General features: G+C 44.4%; 1 protein-coding gene across 7 annotated transcripts in view; it reads right to left on the reverse strand.

Annotated features, from left to right (window-relative positions):
* The window catches only part of CTIF (cap binding complex dependent translation initiation factor), a 198,614-nt gene that overhangs the window by 119,031 nt on the left and 57,825 nt on the right, over positions 1-21,758 (reverse strand). For 4 of the 7 annotated variants that reach the window (XR_014517244.1, XR_014517246.1, XM_083465979.1 and 1 more), the window contains exons 4-6: positions 8,707-8,829; positions 6,306-6,379; positions 5,138-5,242 (exon numbers count right to left, since the gene is read on the reverse strand). Coding sequence is in view for 4 of the 7 variants with exons in the window: in XM_083465979.1 (XP_083322105.1) it covers positions 5,138-5,242; positions 6,306-6,379; positions 8,707-8,829 (302 nt within the window). In the remaining 3 variants the exon portion in view is untranslated. The remainder of the gene's footprint in view (positions 1-5,137; positions 5,243-6,305; positions 6,380-8,706; positions 8,830-21,758) is intronic. The other 3 variants (XR_014517245.1, XM_083465981.1, XM_083465980.1) reach the window with 1 other exon arrangement.

Raw genomic sequence — 21,758 nt, forward strand, 5'->3', positions numbered from 1 at the left:
ACGGACAAAGGGCAGTATACAGATTTAATAAATTAAATAAATCAACCAACTTGGCTTTCAGCTGCTGAGATGCGTACCATTGTGACACGATAACACATTCCCAAAAGAAATCATGGCAGCTCCAGAGAATAGTAATAAGCTCATTGCAAGTCTGTGGTTGGACACAGAGGCAGCTGCAGTTTGAGTTAAGAGTGCTGGACTAGGACCCGGGAGACAGCGGTTCGAATCCCCAAGGCAGCCACAAAGCTGACTGGGGTGACCTTGGGCCAGTTTACTGCCTCTCAGCCTCACAAAGGTAGGAGAGGGAGAACCATTTATACGATTCCTGAGCTCCTGGGCGAAAAAGGCTGGGGTATGAGTGAAATAAATAACATAGCAGGAAGGGGAGCTTATTGCACGCAGAGGGAGACCTGTCTGTGCCTCCATTCAACGCACAGAGCCCAGCAAGGGCCTTTTTGGCTGCTTTCCCTGTAAATAGCAGTGACAAAAATATTCCAGGTAAAGTAGAAGTGCAGAAGTGCCAGCATTGAGAAGCACGTACACTTTGGGCACATTTAAAGGTTCATCTGACCACTTCATTACATTTTTTTTAATAAGAAAAAATCTCAGCAAGTTTTGGGAGGAGAAGTTAAAAGTTAAATGAACTCCTGCAGTTGGATTTTGTATGGAAGTGACTAATAACTTAATGCCGCCTTTCTCCTTTTGTAACTTAAGGAGTTACAGGATTGTATTCAACCTGCTTTACTATTTGCATTGATGTACAGTGGTACCTCGGTTTAAGAACAGCCCTGTTTAGGAACTACAGTGGTACCTCAGGTTAAGAACTTAATTCGTTCCGAGGCCCGATCTTAACCTGAAACTGTTCTTAACCTGAAGCACCACTTTCGCTAATGGGGCCTCCTGCTGCCACAGCCGCGCGATTTCTGTTCTCATCCTGAAGCACAGTTTTTAACCTGAGGTACTATTTTTGGGTTAGTGGAGTCTGTAACCTGAAGCATATGTAACCTGAAGCGTATGTAACCCGAGGTACCACTGTATTCGGTTTACGAACTCCACAGAACCGGAAGTAGTGTCCCAGTTTGCGTACTTTACCTCAGTTTAAGAACAGAAGCTGAATGGTGAAAGGGCACTAGTGGCAGGAAGCCTCATTAGGGGAAGCACGCCTCGGTTTAAGAACAGTTTCGGTTTAAGAACGGACTGCTGTAATGGATTAAGTTCGTAAACCAAGGTATCACAGTACATCACTCTAGGGCCTTGTAAGCAAGCAAATAAATAAGATCTACGCTGCAAGCTTACACAACTTCCCCTGAAATTATCCTGGGAACTACCGTATTTTTCGCCCTATAAGACGCACTTTTTCCCCTCCAGAAATGAAGGGGAAATGTGTGTGCGTCCTATGGGGCGAATGCAGGCTTTCGCTGAAGCCTGGAGAGCGAGGGGGGTCGGTGCACACCGACCCCTCTCGCTCTCCAGGCTTCAGGAAGCTATCCGCTAGCTGTGGGAGACCCAGCTCTCCCAGGGCTAGCGGAGAGCTTGCCTGCACCCAGAACCTTGGGGCGCGCTGAGCTCCACACGCCCCAAGCTTCGGGATTAGCGCAGCGGTCCGCTAGCTGTGGGAGAGCCGCGTGAAGCCGCACGGCTCTCCCATGGCTAGCGGAGACCTTGCCGGCACCCAGAAGCTTGGGGCGCGCTGAGCTCCGCACGCCCCAAGCTTTGGGATTAGCGCAGCGCTCCGCTATCCCTGGGAGAGCTGCGCGGCTCTCCCACGGCTACCGGAGACCTTGCCGGCACCCAGAAGTTTGGGGCGCGCTGAGCTCCGCACGCCCCAAGCTTCGGGATTAGCGCAGCACATCTGGGGGGGAAATAAAAATGTTTTTCCTTTATTTCCCCCCCCAAAAAACTAGGTGCGTCCTATGGGCCGGTGCGTCCTATGGGGCGAGAAATACGGTATTTGGTGATGCAGTTTCTCTATTAAAGATACTCCCCTCCCAACCAAACTACATTTCCCAGGGGTCATTGTGGAAGTGGGGAGGGGAGAGACTTTTTAGCAAGTCCCTTTAAATCTGGAATGTAGAGGTGCCCGTGGAAACATGTGTACCTATTTGTAGCCTGTGCAAAAGGTCAGGAAGGCTTACTGCAATCTCTTTAAACAGCAAGAGTCCAACAAAAATACGACTGCCAGGAGTTTCAATGCCACATGGACCGCATATTTGCAGAAAAGCTAGCTCCACTGTTATTCATCATTAAACAATGGGCAATGTGGATTTCTATGGAACTCGTGGTGAGAATATAACACAATCCAGAAAAACCTAAACCTTTTCCCCTGGTTGCATGCTTACATTTCTTTCGGAACAAAAGCAGAAACTGGATTCAATGGCGTTTCCTCGCAGGATTAACACTTGTTGACCCAATGTCTTTGATGTGAAAGGATTCTAAAAACCCACCCCCAGGATGAGACTTTGAAGCAACCGCCTGCTTAAGCTGTTGCACCTTAAAGTTTCAGTAGCACAAAAGGATTCTATATCCTATACGAAAGGCTGCGTGTGTGCCACAATTCTGCAGAAGGACAGGACAAAACACAAGCTTGTCGTACCGGGCGCGGAATTTAGGTGCATGAAAAGCTCACACCTTCCATTTCAATAGGATTTTCTAAACAGGCTTCCTAGCTGCTTGGAAACGTGTTGGAACCAATTGCACAGGGCGGCCTAGGGCAGTTCAACATTTGCTTTTCCCTCTATGAAGTGGGATGTTTACTTGTCTTACAAGGCTGTTGCGACAACCCAAGAGAGCAAATGTCGTTCATGCTGCTTCTTTTTTCTTAAAACAAAAGGCACGTAATAATTTACCTCTGCTAATGTTATCATCATCCCCTAATACTGAACTCGGGTGGTCTGGCACCCTACTACCTGTTTGGGTGCAAAAACAAAATTAAGGCAGTGGTTTCTATAGTCAAGGGCTACTTCCCAGGAATGCAGAATTATATTGGCTAGCAAGTTAGAAGACAATTAAAAGAAACCCCACGAAATGAAAACTTCTCGAACGGCCCAATGAGGATCTACGCAAAACAAGTTTGTAGCACCTGTGGATGTCAGTGGGGGCGGGGTAGGAAAATAGAGGGGAGGTTGTATTGTTTGAACCCCAAACAATGCACAGTCTCATGTGTATTGGGGCAGAGGATTAGGGTCAGAGACATGTGTGCCTTGAGCCCTTCTCTGCCCATGATAAAAAGGAGGTTTCAGGAGCAGTGGAAAGTAAAAAAGGATACTTCTTCCCTTTCTGCATCTCCAGAAACCACCCACCATCAATAATAATAATAATAATAATAATAATAATAATAATAATAATAATAATAATTTTTGTTTATACCCCACCCTCCCCAGCCAGAGCTGGGCTCAGGGTGGCTAACACCAGTAAAATTACAGTAAAAATGTAATAGGACAAAAAAACCCAATTTAAAATAAAGGTTAAAATGCAATTTAAAATGCAGCCTCATTTTAAAAGTAGCCCACAGATCAAAACCATAAGGGGCGGGAAACATAAGGGTCAGACTGAGTCCAGGCGGAACAGCTCTGTCTTGCAGACCCTGCGGAAAGATGTCAAGGTCTCCAGGGCCCTAGTCTCTTGTGACAGAGCGTTTCACCAAGTCGGGGCCAGTACTGAAAAGGCCCTGGCCCTAGTTGAGACCAATCTAACCACCTTGTGACTTGGGACCTCCAAGGTGTTGTCATTTGTGGACCTTAAGTCCTCAGCGGGGCATGCCAAGATAGGCGGTCCCATAGGTATGTGGGTCCTAGACAGCATAGGGCTTTAAAGGTCAAAACCAGCACCTTAAATTATATGGTTATGTTCAAGCCTGGAAGCACAGCTAGAGAGGACTGGATGGGTGGGGGGAAATAGGGAATTGTCTTTCTCCTGAAACCTCTCCTCTTCCTCTATGAGCTCTAAACAAACTCCTGCCTCAAACTGCGGACACCTCGCGCAGGAGCAGTCCTCTTAGAGGCTGATGACACACCACAAATGTGGCTTGTTACTGCTACAGGAATCCTTGAAGCAGCCGACCAGAACAGCTGCTGGATAGTTCAAGAGGGAAGAGTGATGGTGGACTTGTGTCCTGTCATTGAAGGAGAAGAGGGCTATCGATGGCTACTACCATATTTTTCGCTCCATAAGACACACCAGACCATAAGGCACACCTAGTTTGGGGAGGAGGAAAACAAGAAAAAATTATTCTGAATCCCAGAAGCCAGAACAGCAAGAGGGATCTGGCTTCTGGGATACCGTGTGGCTTTTCTGGCATCTGGGATAACTGCGCCAAGCCTCTTCAGGGCAGCTGCGCACGGCTAAGGCAGAAGCCAGGACAGGCACGTCACTGAAGGGGCGTTGCGCAGTTCTCCCTCTCTGAGAGGGGAGAACTTCCCTTCAATGAAGCTGGAGAAGGAACAGAAGTCCCTTCTGTTCCTCCTCTGGCTTCGCATGACAAGCGCATTGCTGAAGGGGCGCTGTGCAGTTCTCTCTCTCTGTGCAGCGCCTCTCCTTCACAGGAGAGGTGCTGGGCAGAGAGGGAGAACTGCGCAGCGCCCCTTCAGCGAAGCCGGAGAAGGAACAGAAGGAGACCCTTCTGTTCCTCCTCTGGCTTCCAGGACAGGCGCTGCGCAGAGAGGGCGAGCTGCGCAGCGCCCCTTCAGCGAAGCGGGAGGAGGAACAGAAGGGTCTCCGTTCCTCCTCCCGCTTCGCTGAAGGGGCGCTGCGCAGCTCTACCTCTCTGCGCAGCGCCATTCGCTCCATAAGATGCTCTCACATTTCCAATACTTTTTAGGAGGAAAAAAGTGTGTCTTATGGAGCGAAAAATGCGGTCGCTGGAGGCAGAAATGCTTCTGAATTGCGCTCCTGTTCTCCTTCCAACCCCATAGGCGTGTGGTTGGTCATGGTCAGAACAGGATGCTGGGCCAAGTGAGCCATTGGCCCTGATCTAGCAGGCTATTTTTATGTCCTTCTCATTTGGGGGCACCTGGTTCGTCACTGTGTGACGCTGGACGAGAAGGGCCTTTGGGACGACCCAGCAGGGCTTCTCTTCCAATGGTCTTTGGGTTTCCTGCCTCCCAACCAGAAAGTAAACAAAGCCCGGCGACCTACTCACCCTTCTCTGTCTATGTGTGGGAGGGGATGCTTGGGGGTGTTGCGGAGCTTTCTGTGGAATTGCGTGAAGTCAAGTTTTTCAGGTTGCAAGTCCCAGGTGGCACCGCTAGGAAGGAGAGAGAGAGCGAAAGAGGGGATGAGACACAGAGCAGTTGAAACGCACACAACACAAAATGATTTTTTAAAACTGTGCACGGATCTACTGAACAGGGCACTTGGGAGTTGAATGAACCACCAACCTTGTGTGCTTTTATTAGACTGCTGTGGGCGAATGAGGACTAGATGAGCATAGGCACTCGTTCCATGGTGCCTATTTATTTTGCAGTAGGTACCACCTTACAGGGACGCAGGTGGCGCTGTGGGTTAAACCACAGAGCCTAGGACTTGCTGATCAGAAGGTCGGCGGTTCAAATCCCTGCAACGGGGTGAGCTCCCGTTGCTCGGTCCCTACTCCTGCCCACCTAGCAGTTCGAAAGAACGCCAGTGCAAGTAGATAAATAGGTACCTCTCCAGCAGGAAGGTAAATGGTGTTTCCGTGTGCTGCTCTGGTTCGCCAGAAGCGGCTTAGTCATGCTGGTCACATGACCCAGAAGCTGTACGCCGGCTCCCTCGGCCAATAAAGCAAGATGAGCACCGCAACCCCAGAATCAGCCACAACTGAACCTAATGGTCAGGGGTCCCTTTATCACCTTACAAGTAGCACTTGCTTTGGTGTGAGAAGTGGAGATTGCTGCTTCTAAAAACCACCAGGTGGCATCTTAGAATAATTTCTATGAACAAAAATAGTGAAGATTTTCCAAAAAGGTATCTTGCCTAATTTTATTAGGGCATCTTATTTTGGTGCCTGCCTCTCTGCAGGGGAAAAAGAAAGCTTTTGAGGCAATCTGACTGATTTTAATAATCAGCTGAAATGTTATATAAAGGCAAAAATCCAGCTTGCAGAGCTAAACAGCATTAGGATGCTCGTCAAGGCAGATGGCCTGGAGCTGAGAATTTTACATTTGCTTCCTCCCAGCAATCATCATAAACCAGAATAGATATTGCAACTGTAATGGGTAGAACACTGTGCAGCAGTGAGATTAAGAGGTTTAGAAGCAAGCAGAAAAAATTAGCAGGTAACCGAATGGAAATGCGGGGTGGTACGGTGACATTTTAAGAGGTGAACTGACCTGAAGGACTCGAGAGTATTGGCTGCCCAGATATCTGTTCCCAGCATGTCAAGGGAATTGTCATTGTTGCCGTTCTAAAAAGAAGGTGCAAAATCTTCATTACTTTCAAGCAGAACGACACGTCTACCATGCAACTTTGCCTTAAATAACGGAGAGCGCTTTCAGATTCCCCATTTACTGAGCATTCAGCAATATTTGCTTGCACCAAGCTTGCTTATATACAAATCTAATATATGAAAACAATAATCTTTATTGCTGAGCATTCACCCTGGTCTTCTTGTGAGATGTTTTACACGTCTTAACGCTAGCCATTTCTTCGCTCCACTCTTCTCAATGCGTTTCGCCCCCAAATTGCAAAAAAATAAAATAAAAACAGTCTTATTCCTTTCCTTTGCTGGGCTAAAGCGCCAGGGCGCACTGATCCAGTTTAGCTGTGCAAACTTGAATCCCTTTCGTAAAATACAGATGGTCTGGAAGCAATTCTGCCATTGCCGAATCTCAGTTCCAGAGAACAATGTGAGCCAATGAAACTGAGATGAGTTTGGACAGTGAATCAGGAATAAAACTGATAAATGGGTTGTAACCAAAACCTACCCCAGAGTACATAGACAACATGGCTCGGCACAGATTTAATCAGCCCTTGTCGTTCATGGAGTGAATTGGAAGATGAAGAGAGTTAAAGCACCTAGCGAGATCAGGGATATTTCCCTCATTCCCCCTTCCCCCAAACCATATAACTGAAGGCCTGTTATTCTCCGGCAGGCGACGCTTAAAACAGATAATCAGCAATAAGTTCTGGCTGAAACAACAGTTGTAGCTGGAAGTTTCTCATTCAGACAATCATCCTTTTGATGGGCTCACAGTTTGGAGGCTAACACAACATCTAGCTTGTTGAAACACTACAAGCTGGGCCACACAACAACTTGTGACCCTCAACAAACTAAACACAGTCCACAGGCAAAGCACAACTCCTCTTCTGTGTGTGATTTATCAGGTGCTGACAGGCTTCATGACGTGGGAGTCTCACTTAGGGCTGTGCAAAATGATACCCACACCTTCCCCTACATTTTGGTCACAGGAGCCGTCCGCATTGCAGTTGTGGCAGCCACATTCCCTCAGGACGCTGAGCGCATGTGGACATAGTCAAACTCTCGTGATGCCCTGGAGAGTATCAAACCATGGGACGCCACCTGTTTGCAAGAGCAAAATCCCCATATAGCAAAATACTGGGCTTAAGAAGTGCACCCTTCGTTATCGCTTGGCTTGTTAATGGTTTGGAAATTTTGAAACTGGACTTAACGTAAAAGTAGACTTATGGATTTTTATTCTCAAAAAAGATCCAAATCTGTAAAATGTTGCTATCCACTCAAAAGATTTTGGGCTCTTGCTAGCAACCTTTCCAGATCTCTGTTAATTCTATTGAGAAGAAACACATTCATTTTTGTTGGTCAAGTTCTTGTCCTTCTGTACAGATAACTTTACTTTGCAACTTACACCATGTGATGCCGTATGTTTTCTTTTCATGTCCATTTTTTTAAAAACAAAATCAGTAAAAAGAGAGAGAGACACAGCCTGGAATTGTAGGACTAATTTTGTTTTTCTGCCTAAAAGGAAGGTGGTTCAGTTGGGAGTTTCATTTTTCAGGCATTAAGGGGTTGCCGTTTTTCTCTCCTAACTACCATCCATCAGTCAGCACCCCCAAAATCAATAAGTTCCTTCGGTTGTTTGAATGAGGCAAAACTCTAATTCTATTTTTTTTAAAAGGGGGGGGGGGAGGAAAACGGAGTTAAATTTTGGGCCAACCCAACAAATTATAGCTTTTCATATAAACGTGTGCAGATGTGTAATTTACTATCAAGTTGTAGGAACGTGGGGTGTTATGGTCACAGGACGTGGGTCCTTTTTGAGGAGTGAGGCCTAGCTCATTCAACCACAGACTCTATGCCACACAGATTACATCCACACCACACATTTAAAGCACTATCATACCACTTTAAACAGTCATTGCTTCCCCCCAAAGAATCCTGGGAGCTGTAGTTTGTTAAGGGCGCCGAGTGTCGCTAGGAGATGCCTGTTCTCTCCTCACAAAACTACAGTTCCCAGAGTTTCCTGGGAATAGACGATTTGTTGTATCACTCTAGGAACCGCAGCTCTGCGAGGGGAACGGGTGGAGGGTCTCCTAGCAACGCTCAGCACCCTCAAACTACAGTTCCCAGGATTCTCCAGGGGGAAATGTCTATAAACTGGTGCAGCGGTGCTTCGAATGTGTGGATGTGGCCACACACACACTGAAGACTCATGTCCTTACAGGATGAGGCCTCCAATGAACAGCCATCACCAGACATCTCTTCCAGCTTTCCTAGTCTTGTCTTCCACCACCAGCAAAACCACTAGAGGATACCTTGGTTGAATGACTGAACTGGCTGCTTCTCCCTCGGCCGCCAGACTTTGACAGAGACCCATGCCTGGAGCCTGAACTAGGCTGGGATCCTGAGCTGCCACTGCTGCTGTGATCCCACTCTTCCTGGAAACATCAAAAACAACAACTCACTTTAGTTAAGGGCTACTTATCAAAGCTAATAAACGCCTTTTTTTTTTTGTAGGGCAGGAAGCAGGTGGGAGAGAGTTAAGTCTGGGGTGCCTAGAGACAACTGCTCGCCTTCAATATCTGAAACCTATCTGTTATCCTGAACTAGGAATCCTGACTATTTTGCGCCGCATTCTGTCCTGAGAATTCTAAGGTCTCAAATATAGAATATTCATAAATGCACACATATCTAAATATATAACCCATGTGTCTGAAATGGTACAGGAGAACAATCCTGAAGCCATTTTGACTCTTCCAAGGACCTCAAATATTCCTCTGCAGTAAGCGAGGCAAACAAGGAAAGCCTTCCCATTGTCTTTTCGCTTACAAATCCTATCTTAAGGGCATATTTGTGTATGAATAGGGTGAGCCTGTGACCTGGATTCAGGAACCAAGGTACAGTTGCACCTTGGATCCTGAACGCCTTGAGAGTCAAACCTTTTGGCTTCCGAACGCTGCAAACCCAGAAGCGAGTGTTCTGGTTTGCGCACGTTCTTTGGAACCCGAACGTCTGGCGCGGCTTCTGACTGGCTTCTGATTTATTCCCCCCCCAAAAAAAAACGGCAACTAGGTGCGCCCTATGGTCCGGTGCGCCCTATAGAGCGAAAAATACGGTATATATTTCAGATCTTGTCTGACCAAGCAACAGATTGAGGTGATGCTATCTTGAGGGAGCAAAGTACACTGTTCCTCGTCCATCAGGGACGCGAAAATTCTTTGCAGGTTAAAACAAAACTGATCTCAGGTGAGCCCAGCTAATAATAATAATAATAATAATAATAATAATAATAATAATAATAATAATTTATTATTTATACCCTGCCCATCTGGCTGGGTTTCCCCAGCCACTCTGGGCGGCTTCCAAAAGAATATTAAAATACTGTGATACATCAAACATTAAAAGCTTCCCTAAACAGGGCTGCCTTCAGATGTCTTCTAAAAGTCTGGTAGTTGTTGTTCTCTTTGACATCTGGTGGGAGGGCGTTCCACAGGGCAGGTGCCACTACCAAGAAGGCCCTCTGCCTGCTTACCTGTAACCTCAATTCTCACTGTGAGGGAACCGCAAGAAGGCCCTCGGAGCTGGACCCCAGTGTCCGGGTAGAACGATGGGGGTGGAGACGCTCCTTCAGATATACTGGACCGAGGCCGTTTAGGGCTTTAAAGGTCAGCACCAACACTTTGAATTGTGCTCGGAAACGTACTGCTTGGGATGGAACAGGATAAGCAGGGTTCAACAGCGCTTAAATGCAATGCGCACTCAGGAGAAGCACACAAACAGAGACAGACACATGCGCACACTTAGCTGGAAGGGTCGCCCACACTTAAAGCTAACCAGAAGGACTGCAAAGAGGTTCCCTCCATTAAAAAAAGAGTTAGGTCTCCTTAAAAAATGGAATTATGAAGTAAAAGGTGCAGGTACCCTTCTAAGTGATTTCTGTGATGTATGAAATTCTAAATTTACACTAATAAATTAAGAGTTGGCCCCAAGGATGGGGAACTGTTGGTACAAATACCATGATCCCTGCGCCCATTAGCTATGCTGGTCAGGACTGATGGGAGGCCACTGGTTCTCTGCCTGTGCAGTAGCTTTTGCCAACCTGGTGCCCACAGCTGTGCTGGCTGAGAACACTGGACGTTGCAGCCCCAAATTTCTGGAGGGCACCAGGTTGGCAAACGCTGCTTTGAAGAGATCATAAACCCTTTCATATGTGAACATCCCTGAAGGTTCCATAAAAACAGTCTTGATGCCACGGGGAAACACACATCAAGCAGGAATCCTGCCCACGAGCAGAAATGCAAATACTGCAAGTCCTCCCAACGCACATTAATCTATGTTACAGATAGGTAGCCGTGTTGGTCTGCCATAGTCAAAATAAAAAAATTCCTTCCAGTAGCACCTTAAAGACCAACTAAGTTAGTTCTTGGTATGAGCTTTCGTGTGCATGCACACTTCTTCAGATACACTGAAACAGAAGTTGCCAGACCCTTCTATATAGTGAGAAGGTGGGGAGGGGTGTTACTCAGAAGGGTGGTGGGAATGGGAGATAGGCAGATAGCTGGGAGGGCCTGTTGACGACTCTTAACGACTGTAATAGGTCTTACAGGAAAAGGCAAGGGGTGAGAAGGTGAGAAATGGCTTAGTCATGTATAATGAGATAAGAATCCAATGTCTCTGTTCAGACCAGGTCTCTCCTTGGTTTTGAGTTTGGTAATGAGTTGCAATTCAGCAGCTTCTCTTTCCAGTCTATTTCTGAAATTCCTTTGTAGTAAAACAGCTACTTTGAGATCTTGTATAGAATGTCCTGGGAGATTGAAGTGTTCTCCTACTGGTTTCTCTGTTTTGTGTTAGAGTAAGGCAGCATTTCCCAGAACGGTCAAATGTTGACTCACTGGGGTCAGTAGAAGTGGGGGGGGGGGTTAAAAGGAGGTTCAAAATGGCAGTGGAGGAAAAGAAGTTTAGGAGGTACAAAATATGTATTTAGGAACTCTGAGCCTCAGAAATAAAGGGCAGCGTATTTTATAAAACGATTCCACAACACAATATTCTCAGACAGACAGACTGCAAAATTCTTTTCTTGCCTTTTATGGCGTCTGATAATGGCGATTGAGTAATCTGTGTTGATTTTATATTGATATTTCTTGAATTTGCTTTCTTTAAATGCCTAAGAACCTGGGCTGGGGTTGATGATAATTTTATAAGCTTGTCAAAGGAGTCATTGAACGCACAGAATTTGTGAAACCCTGAGCTGGATGCAGTTCTTATTGGGAACCAGGAGGCGGCAGCAAATACCCACCCTCTGAATTATCCTGCCACTGTAATGTCCTGCGTGCATTCCGTTCTACAGAATGCACACTATGACAAAAAAAATTAGTGTGGTTGGAATCGTACACAAAGATTACAAGACTGCATTTATTTCTTCTTTTTTTTCAAATGGGGAGGGTGCAACAGGTCATCTCTTCAGAATCCTTTCAAGTAAATAATAAATGCAGTTTTTAGGTTGCGCCATTTGCAGAATACTTCATTAAGCAGCACTTTCAAGATGGACTTCAAAGCAGCATCACTTCATGGGCCTTTTTTTAAAAAATGGTGTTTAAAGGATAATGTGTAGAATGGCCCTGATGAGTGTGTGTGTGTGTGTGTGTGTGTGTGTGAGAGAGAGAGAGAGAGAGAGAGAGAGAGAGAGAGAGAGAGAGAGAGAAACCCTAGTGAACTGATTTGACAGGGCCTGATCAAGTTTCAGTGTGTTTCCAAGAATAATAATAATTATTATTATTATTATTACTATCTACTCATCTGACTGAGTTATTATTCCCAGGGCCAGATTTAGGTTTGATGAGGCCCTAAGCTACTGAAGGTAATGGGGCTCCTTTATATGTCCAGCTGTCCTTTGTCAACAACAAATTGTCGCTGGTTTTTTGTGTTGAATATATGCTAGATGGTAATTTATGGACCTAATAGGTATCTAAAGCCATTTGAACATAACAAAATATGTATTTTATCAAAGTAATTGTTGAACTGAAATACAGTTAAGAAGAAGTATCAAAGGTAAAGGGACCCCTGACCATTAGGTCCAGTCGTGACCGACTCTGCAGTTGCGACGCTCACCTCGCTTTATTGGCCGAGGGAACCGGCGTACAGCTTCCGGGTCATGTGGCCAGCATGACTAAGCCGCTTCTGGCGAAACCAGAGCAGTGCACAGAAACGCCGTTTACCTTCCTGCCGGAGCGGTACCTTTTTATCTACTTGTACTTTGACGTGCTTTAGAACTGCTAGGTGGGCAGGAGCAGGGACCGAGCAACGGGAGCTCACCCCGTCGCGGGGATTCGAACCGCCGACCTTCTGATCGGCGAGCCCAAGAGGCTCAGTGGTTTAACCCACAAGAAAAAGTATATTAATAGTAAAATTTGGGGGAGGGGGCTCCCAAGAGAGTGGGGTCCTAAGCTATAGCTTGTTTAGCTTATAGATAAATCCGGCACTGATTATTCCCTTCCCACAAAAGCATAGATTCACCTTGCAATTTATGCTCTGGGAAAAATGTTTTTTTAAGGGTGCACCTCCCACAGGCTGCAGCAGAGGGTGATGTGGCTTTTCCAGTGCAAGGTGAGCTGGCAGCTGGACGCTGGCAGAGAGGTTCTCCCCCCGCAAAGTTAAACAGAGCTCTCTAGAGAGGAAGCTGCCGGTGTCGCTTTTCCCAAATAGTGAAATATAGCATGTGTTAGTAGCAGCCTTTATGAAGTAAAAGGTGCAGGTACCCTTCTAAGTGATTTCTGTGATGTATGAAATTCTAAATTTACACTAATAAATTAAGAGTTGGCCCCAAGGATGGGGAACTGTTGGTACAAATACCATGATCCCTGCGCCCATTAGCTATGCTGGTCAGGACTGATGGGAGGCCACTGGTTCTCTGCCTGTGCAGTAGCTTTTGCCAACCTGGTGCCCACAGCTGTGCTGGCTGAGAACACTGGACGTTGCAGCCCCAAATTTCTGGAGGGCACCAGGTTGGCAAACGCTGCTTTGAAGAGATCATAAACCCTTTCATATGTGAACATCCCTGAAGGTTCCATAAAAACAGTCTTGATGCCACGGGGAAACACACATCAAGCAGGAATCCTGCCCACGAGCAGAAATGCAAATACTGCAAGTCCTCCCAACGCACATTAATCTATGTTACAGATAGGTAGCCGTGTTGGTCTGCCATAGTCAAAATAAAAAAATTCCTTCCAGTAGCACCTTAAAGACCAACTAAGTTAGTTCTTGGTATGAGCTTTCGTGTGCATGCACACTTCTTCAGATACACTGAAACAGAAGTTGCCAGATTCTTCTATATAGTGAGAAGGTGGGGAGGGGTATTACTCAGAAGGGTGGTGGGAATGGGAGATTGGCAGATAGCTGAGATGAGCCTGTTGACGACTCTTAACGACTGTAATAGGTCTTACAGGAAAAGGCAAGGGGTGAGAAGGTGAAAAATGGCTTAGTCATGTATAATGGGATAAGAATCCAATGTCTTTGTTCAAACCAGGTAATGCAACTCATTACCAAACTTAAAACCAAGTGAAATTATTCTACTTTTCAAAGCTCTGCTTGTTCCGATAGGCAAAATGATAACGCAGTGTGCATATGCCTTTGCATTCCTGAAGCTGAGACCATTTAAAACCATAAAGACATAGCAGAACTCTGCTGTACGTACAGACAGTACTCAGCACATACGTTTTCGAGTTAGAAATGAGACATTTCTAAAACATGGAGACATTTGAGTTTAGGGCATGCATGTTGTTATTGTCTTTGTCAATAACAAAGTAGTGTGGTTGCTGACCTTGAGCCAGACATCCTGGAGGGTGAAGTCAAATGGGCCTTAGAAAGTATTGCTAATAACAAGGCCAGTGGAAGTGATAATATTCCAGCTGAACTATTAAAATTTTTAAAAGATGGTGCTGTTAAGGTGCTACACTCAATATGCCAGCAAGTTAGGATTGGAGAAGATCAGTCTACATCCCAATCCCAAAGAAGCGCAGTGCCAAAGAATGCTCCAACTACCGCACAATTGCACTCATTTCACACGCTAGCAAGGTTGTGCTTAAAATTCTACAAGGCAGGCTTAAGCAGTATGTGGACCGAGAACTCCCAGAAGTGCAAGCTGGATTTAGAAGAGGCAGAGGAACCAGAGACCAAATTGCAAACATGCGCTGGATTATGGAGAAAGCTAGAGAGTTCCAGAAAGACATCTACTTCTGCTTCATTGACTACGCATTTGACTGTGTCAACCACAGCAAACTATGGCAAGTTCTTAAAGAAATGGGAGTGCCTGATCACCTCATCTGTCTCCTGAGAAATCTCTATGTGGGACAAGAAGCTACAGTTAGAACTGGATATGGAACAACTGATTGGTTCAAAATTGGGAAAGGAGTACGACAAGGCTGTATATTATCTCCCTGCTTTTATTTAACTTATATGCAGAATTCATCATGTGAAAGGCTGGAACGGATGAATCCCAAACCGGAATTAAGATTTCCGGAAGAAATATAAACAACCTCAGATATGCAGATGACATAACCTTGATGGCAGAAAGTGAGGAGGAATTAAAGAACTTTTTAATGAGGGTGAAAGAGGAGAGCGCAAAATATGGTCTGAAGCTCAACATAAAAAAAACCTAAGATCATGGCCACTGGTCCCATCAGCTCCTGGCAAATAGAAAGGGAAGAAATGGAGGCAGTGAGAGATTTTACTTTCTTGGGTTTCATGGTCACTGCAGATGGTGACAGCAGTCACAAAATTAAAATATGCCTGCTTCTTGGGAGAAAAGCAATGACAAACCTAGTCAGCATCTTAAAATGCAGAGATATCCGGTCGGTGCCAGCGCTTAATGGCGGTCCTACCTCCGAGCTCCGGAGAAGGACTGCTTCGCAAGTTCGGGTCTTACCCGCTACGGCAAGCGGGGGACCCCTAAAATCCCAGGCGCTGAAGCCTGAGAGCAAGGAGACTCGGTGGGCACCTTTGCGCCCCCCGGTACCGTGAAAGAGCCTTTTTAAAGGCTACGGATCGACATCGGGAGTGAGCGCGGTGCTGAGAGTCGCTACCCAGCCTGCGAAGTGAAGCCGCGTCGCCATAAGCGGAGAGCGCCGATTCCTTCCTGAAAAGAAAATTTGGACTGAATCCCCGTGAGTAAGAGCTGAAATATAATCGGGACCCTTTAAATTTTAAAAATTGGGCTAAAAACGGGGGAGATCTAAACAAAGGAAGTCTGCCTCCCCCCGACTGCATGAAAGTGAAAGCAACGGAGCTTTAAACCTGCATCCGTTTAAACCTGCTCTTTGATCAGCTTAACCGGACATTTAGACCCTTTGATCTCCCCTCTAGCTAGCAGGGCAGAGGGGAGGTGAATTTGAACAATAACTGCATGATCTGTTGGAAGTAAAAAAACCTCTGCTGTCTCATCTATTTGAAAACGAAACGGTCTGCCTTTGTACCACATTGAACTGACTTTTCCCTGTGAAGTGATACCTTGATACAAAGTTTCCACAGTGCCTGACTACTGGACAATATAAGAAGAAGTAGCATAAATTGGGCAACTGTGGCAAACTGTGGCAATCTGAAGTAACAAGTTTTTAGTAATACTGACTTTGACTGTGTTAACCTCCCTTTTTACATTCTGGACAGTCTCCTTTGTTTCTATACTTGGAAACTTTGTTCTATGGCCATTTTGATTTGCTCCCTCTAGAGGACAAAGTGAGGCCCGGCACGGCCTAAGACAGTGGAATTTTCCAAGGGAGAATAAATCCCGTGGGAACTGACCTTGACATGAGTGGCGCACAAGAAGAGATAGTCACAAGAGCCAAAACCAAGCAACAACAACAACAGCTGCAGCAGCTACAGGTAAAGAAAAGAGGCTCAATCTCAGGCGCAACAGTTGGATCAACAGGAACAACAGGACAAGACAAAGGAGCAGCCGTCTCTATGGAAGCTGTGACAGATGCCCTGCTCAAGATAAACCAAACTCTGGAGTCTCTGACAAAACAGACTTCAGAGAATACACTAAAACTAACAGAAATTTCAGCAAGATTAAATCAGAATACAGAATCTATAAATAAATTGGTGGAGGAAAACGCCACTACGCGCCAAATTGCCGAAGACGCCAAAGCTACTGCGGGAGAGACACAGGAGAAATTAGAGCCGATCGCTAAGAAGGTCTATGAGCATGATGCAACTTTGGCCCTGTGGGAGTTACAGAGGAAAGAGAGAAATTTAAAAATAAGACTGATTCCGGAGAATGAAGGAGACAACCTTGTGGAATACTTGACACGGGAGTTTGTGGACTGTTGGGACCTCCAGGAAGACGAATTCAAAATTACGACTGCCTTTAGATTGGGCAAAAAGCAAAACAGAAAGACCCCGAGAGACTGTTTGATCACACTCAGATCCAAGGAGGAAAGAGACAAAATATTGGGACTACACTTTGAAAAGGCCTTGCAAATTGGAAACTCAGCTGTACAGATCTTCAAAGACATCCCAAAATACATTCTGGACTTAAGAAACTTTTATAAGGATTTAGCCCTTTTATTAAAGAAAAACTCTATCCGCTTCAGGTGGGAATTCCCACAAGGGCTGTCATTTGATTACAAGGCAAACAAGGTGAAAATAAAGACAATTCAAGATAAAGACAAATTTTTGGCAAGACACCAGGAGGATCTACAGAAGGGGACTGTGGACGTACTCGCAGAACAGAGGAGAGCGTTGGACATCCTGAATCTCTCGTTTGGACAAAAACTACCACCATCAGAAGAAGAGCAACAACTGGGAGCTGTTGGAGGAGCCTTAGAAAAATAGCAAGATGGCGCTGCAATTCCTTAGTTGGAATTGTAATGGGCTCAATGGGCCTTTGAAGAGAAGACAAGTATTTCATGTATTAAATAGAGAACAACTGGACTTGATATGCTTACAAGAAACTCACATAACCAGAGCCCATAGGAGATTACTTACAAACAAAAGGTTAGGACAAGAATTTATTTCATCCGACAAAGTTAAGAAGAGAGGAGTTGTAATATATGTGAAAGAGAAATGGGCTCCAAAAATGATATTCAAAGATGAACAAGGGAGATATCTGGCTGTGGAGATACAAGTACAAGGAGAAAAATTTTTAGTTGTTGGAATTTATGCACCAAATGAAGGCAAATCCGACTTCTTCAAGAGACTTCATGAAACGTTGATGGATTATCTGGATTACAAGATGATAATCATGGGAGACATGAATGGCGTGGTCTCCACTAATATGGACAAGGCACAAAGACTAACAGTCACCAAAGAAGGGAGACTCCCTAAGACTTTTTTCGAAATGACTGAAAACATGGATTTGATAGACATTTGGAGAACAAGGAACCCTCTGGAGAGAGAGGGAACCTTTTTCTCCCGAGCAATGATGACCTGGACCAGAATCGATCAAATCTGGGTTACTAGTGGAATGGCTCCAAAGATTAAGAAAGTGGAAATCTGCCCAAAAACTTGCTCCGACCATAACGCCGTGAAGATGGAGATGAAACTTACAATAACTGGTCAATTTAGATGGAGAATGAATGACACCCTCTTTCGTGATAAGGAGATTCTCACGAAGGCCCAAAAGACTCTAAAAGACTATTTTGAAATAAATTTGAGGACCGACGTGGAGAAAAGAGTGATCTGGGATGCAAGCAAAGCGGTTATGAGAGGATTTTTGATTCAACAAAATTCAATAAAGAGGAAAAAACAAAATGAGAAAAAAGAGAAGATTTTGGAAATGATAAAGGAAGGAGAGAGGAAATTAAGAACAAAACCAAAGTCTCAAGACATTTTAAGAGAGATCAAGCTATATCAAACACAATATATGGAATTGATGAACCAAGAGATTGAATGGAAGATAAGGCAAATGAAGCAAAAGACCTTTGAATCAGCAAACAAATGTGGTAAACTTTTGGCATGGCAAATGAAGAAAAGGCAGAAACTAAATACAGTTACAAGCCTTGAGGTGGATGGAAAGAATATATCTAAACCCAATGAAATCAGAAATTGCTTTTTAAGTTATTTCAAAAAACTCTACACTCAAGGCCCGCAAAATGAAGAAGATATAGACAAATTCCTGGGAAAATATGGACTACAAAACATCTCTCATCAAAGTAAGATGGACTTAAACCAGAGAATCTCAGAACAAGAGATAGAGGCTGCCATTCAGAATATGCAATTGGGCAAATCTCCGGGACCGGATGGACTGACTTCTAGATACTACAAATCGCTGAAGGAATGGTTGACTCAACCACTAAAAGAAGTTTGCAATGAGATCCTTGAGGGAAAAAGGGCGCCTGAATCGTGGAAAGAGGCATATATTTCACTCATACCAAAGTCAGAGACTGAAAAGACCCAACTCAAGAACTACCGCCCAATATCACTCCTTAATGTGGATTACAAAATTTTTGCAGACATTTTGGCAAAAAGATTTAAAAGAGTCTTGATGGAGAAGATTCATAAGGACCAAGCAGGCTTTCTCCCTAAAAGACACCTGGCAGACAATGTAAGGAATGTAATAGACATTCTGGAAAAGCTAGAGGTGAATATAAACACTAAAGCAGTATTGATCTTTGTGGATGCGGAGAAAGCCTTTGACAATATTTCTTGGAGCTTTATGAAGAAGAATCTTCACGGGATGGGGGTAGGCCGGGGTTTTGAGAATGGTATGGCTGCAATATATTCTGAACAAAAAGCTAAATTGATTGTAAACAATGTTGTGACTGAGGAACTTAAGATAGAAAAAGGAACACGACAGGGGTGCCCGATTTCCCCATTACTTTTTATTTCAGTTCTGGAGGTGTTGCTGAACATGATAAGAAATGACCAGCAGGTCAAAGGTGTGCAGGTCGGAGCTAAACATTATAAGTTAAGAGCGTTCGCAGATGACCTAGTATTGACTTTGCAAGAGCCAAACACTAGTACGAAAAAGGTATTAGAAATAATACAACAGTTTGGCCAGGTAGCTGGATTTAAGTTGAACAAGCAAAAAACCAAAGTTTTAGGGAAAAACCTAACAGATATGGAAAAGGAGAAATTTCAAGAGGAAACAGGTTTGACTGTGGTCAAGAAGGTTAAGTACCTAGGGGTTTATTTAACATCTAAGAATCAGAATTTGTATAAGGACAATTATGAAAAATGTTGGTCAGAAATCAAAAAAGATTTAGAAATATGGTCAAATTTGAAACTGTCAATGTTAGGCCGAATTGCAGTAATCAAAATGAATGTATTGCCTAGAATGTTATTTCTGTTTCAGACCTTGCAGATTATTGACAAGATGGAATGTTTCAAGAGGTGGCACAAAGACATTTCGAAATTTGTCTGGCAGGGCAAAAAGCCCCGAATTAAATTTAAAATATTGACAGATGCCAAAGAAAGAGGGGGTTTTGCCCTGCCGGACCTGAAATTGTACTATGAGGCAGCAGCTTTTTGCTGGCTCAGAGAATGGATGCTCCTCGAGAACACGGACATTTTGGATCTGGAAGGTTTCAATAATGCTTTTGGTTGGCATGCATATCTTTGGTATGATAAGGTTAACAGTGCCTTTAAAAATCACATTGTCAGAAAAGCATTGATTAATGTTTGGATAAGATATAAAGATCTATTGGAAAACAAAACCCCTAGATGGGTGTCACCAGTGGAGGCTAAAGCAGTGAAGAAACTCAATATGGAGGTCGGATGGCCGAAGTATTGGGAAATCTTAGAACAGGATGGAGATAAGTTCAAACTACAAAGTCAGGAGAAATTGAAGCATAAAGTAGAAAATTGGTTCCAATATCGTCAAATAATGGAATTTTTTAAACAGGACAGGAAAGTCGGTTTCCAGGTGGAAAAATCAAAATTAGAAACCGAACTGTTAGAACCCAATACTAAGAATTTATCTAGAATGTATAATTTGTTGTTGAAATGGAACACACAGGATGAAACAGTTAAATCGGCTATGATTAAGTGGGCTCAGGATGTTGGACATAACATTATGTCAGCTGACTGGGAATGGTTATGGAACACCGGTATAAAATTTACGGCATGTAATGCCTTAAAGGAAAACATTATGAAAATGGTATACAGGTGGTACATGACCCCAGTCAAGCTGGCAAAAATCTATCATTTGCCCGACAACAAATGTTGGAAGTGTAAAGAGACTGAAGGTACCTTTTATCACCTTTGGTGGACATGCCCGAAGATTAAGGCCTTCTGGGAAACGATCTATAATGAAATGAAAAAGGTACTTAAATGTACCTTTCCTAAAAAACCAGAGGCCTTTCTCTTGGGCATTGTCGGCCAATTGGTGACAAAGAAAGATAGAGCTTTTTTCATGTATGCCACAACAGCAGCAAGAATACTCATCGCAAAGTATTGGAAGACACAAGATTTACCCACTTTGGAAGAATGGCAGATGAAAGTGATGGACTATATGACACTGGCCGAGATGACAGGCAGAATCCGTGATCAACGAAAAGAGACGGTGGAAGAAGAATGGAGAAAATTTAAAAGCTACCTTAAGGACTACTATAAACTTAATGAATGCTAAAATGTCGTGGTTTTCAGAGACAAAGGGGTACAGGGACATAAGGTTAGACTATAAAAGAGGACTAAGATGACTGAGATTGGAAAGTAACAATTGGGAGTTGCTAGTTGAACTATGGACATTGGGATGCAGAGAGGGGGGGTATGGGGAAGTCCAAGAAAAGAGGTTTATGAAAATATGTTTGAAACTATACGTGTATGTTTGTCATTTTTAGTGTTTGTTTGTTTTTCTTAAAAATTTGTAAAACCAATAAAAATCTTTTAAAAAAAAAAAAAAGAGATATCACCTTGCTGACAAAGGTCCGTATAGTTAAAGCTATGGTTTTCCCAGTAGTGATGTATGGAAGTGAGAGCTGGACCATAAAGAAGGCTGATCGCTGAAGAATTGATGCTGGAGGAGACTCTTGAGAGTCCCATGGACTGCAAGAAGATCAAACCTCTCCATTCTGAAGGAAATCAGCCCTGAGTGCTCCCTGGAAGGACAGATCCTGAAGCTGAGGCTCCAATACTTGGCCACCTCATGAGAAGAGAAGACCGAACTGCGGGAGGCAGTGGAAGACAGAAGTGCCTGGCGTGCTCTGGCCATGGGGTCACGAAGAGTCAGACACTAAACAACAGCAACGTTGTTATTGGACTCCCGTTTCCATTGGCCCCAGCCGGAATGTCTCATGAATTGCAATGATGGGATATGTAGTTAAATGACGTCGGGAGGGTTACTGGTTGCCCAATCCTTGGTTTGGGGGGGGAAATGTGACTCAGGTGGAGCATGGTGCTGGTTTTAGAAGTTAGGCATGGTATGAAAAAAGTCAAG

The sequence above is a fragment of the Podarcis liolepis genome (assembly GCF_965112155.1).
Source record: "Podarcis liolepis genome assembly, chromosome: 11".
Lineage (NCBI taxonomy): Eukaryota > Metazoa > Chordata > Lepidosauria > Squamata > Lacertidae > Podarcis > Podarcis liolepis.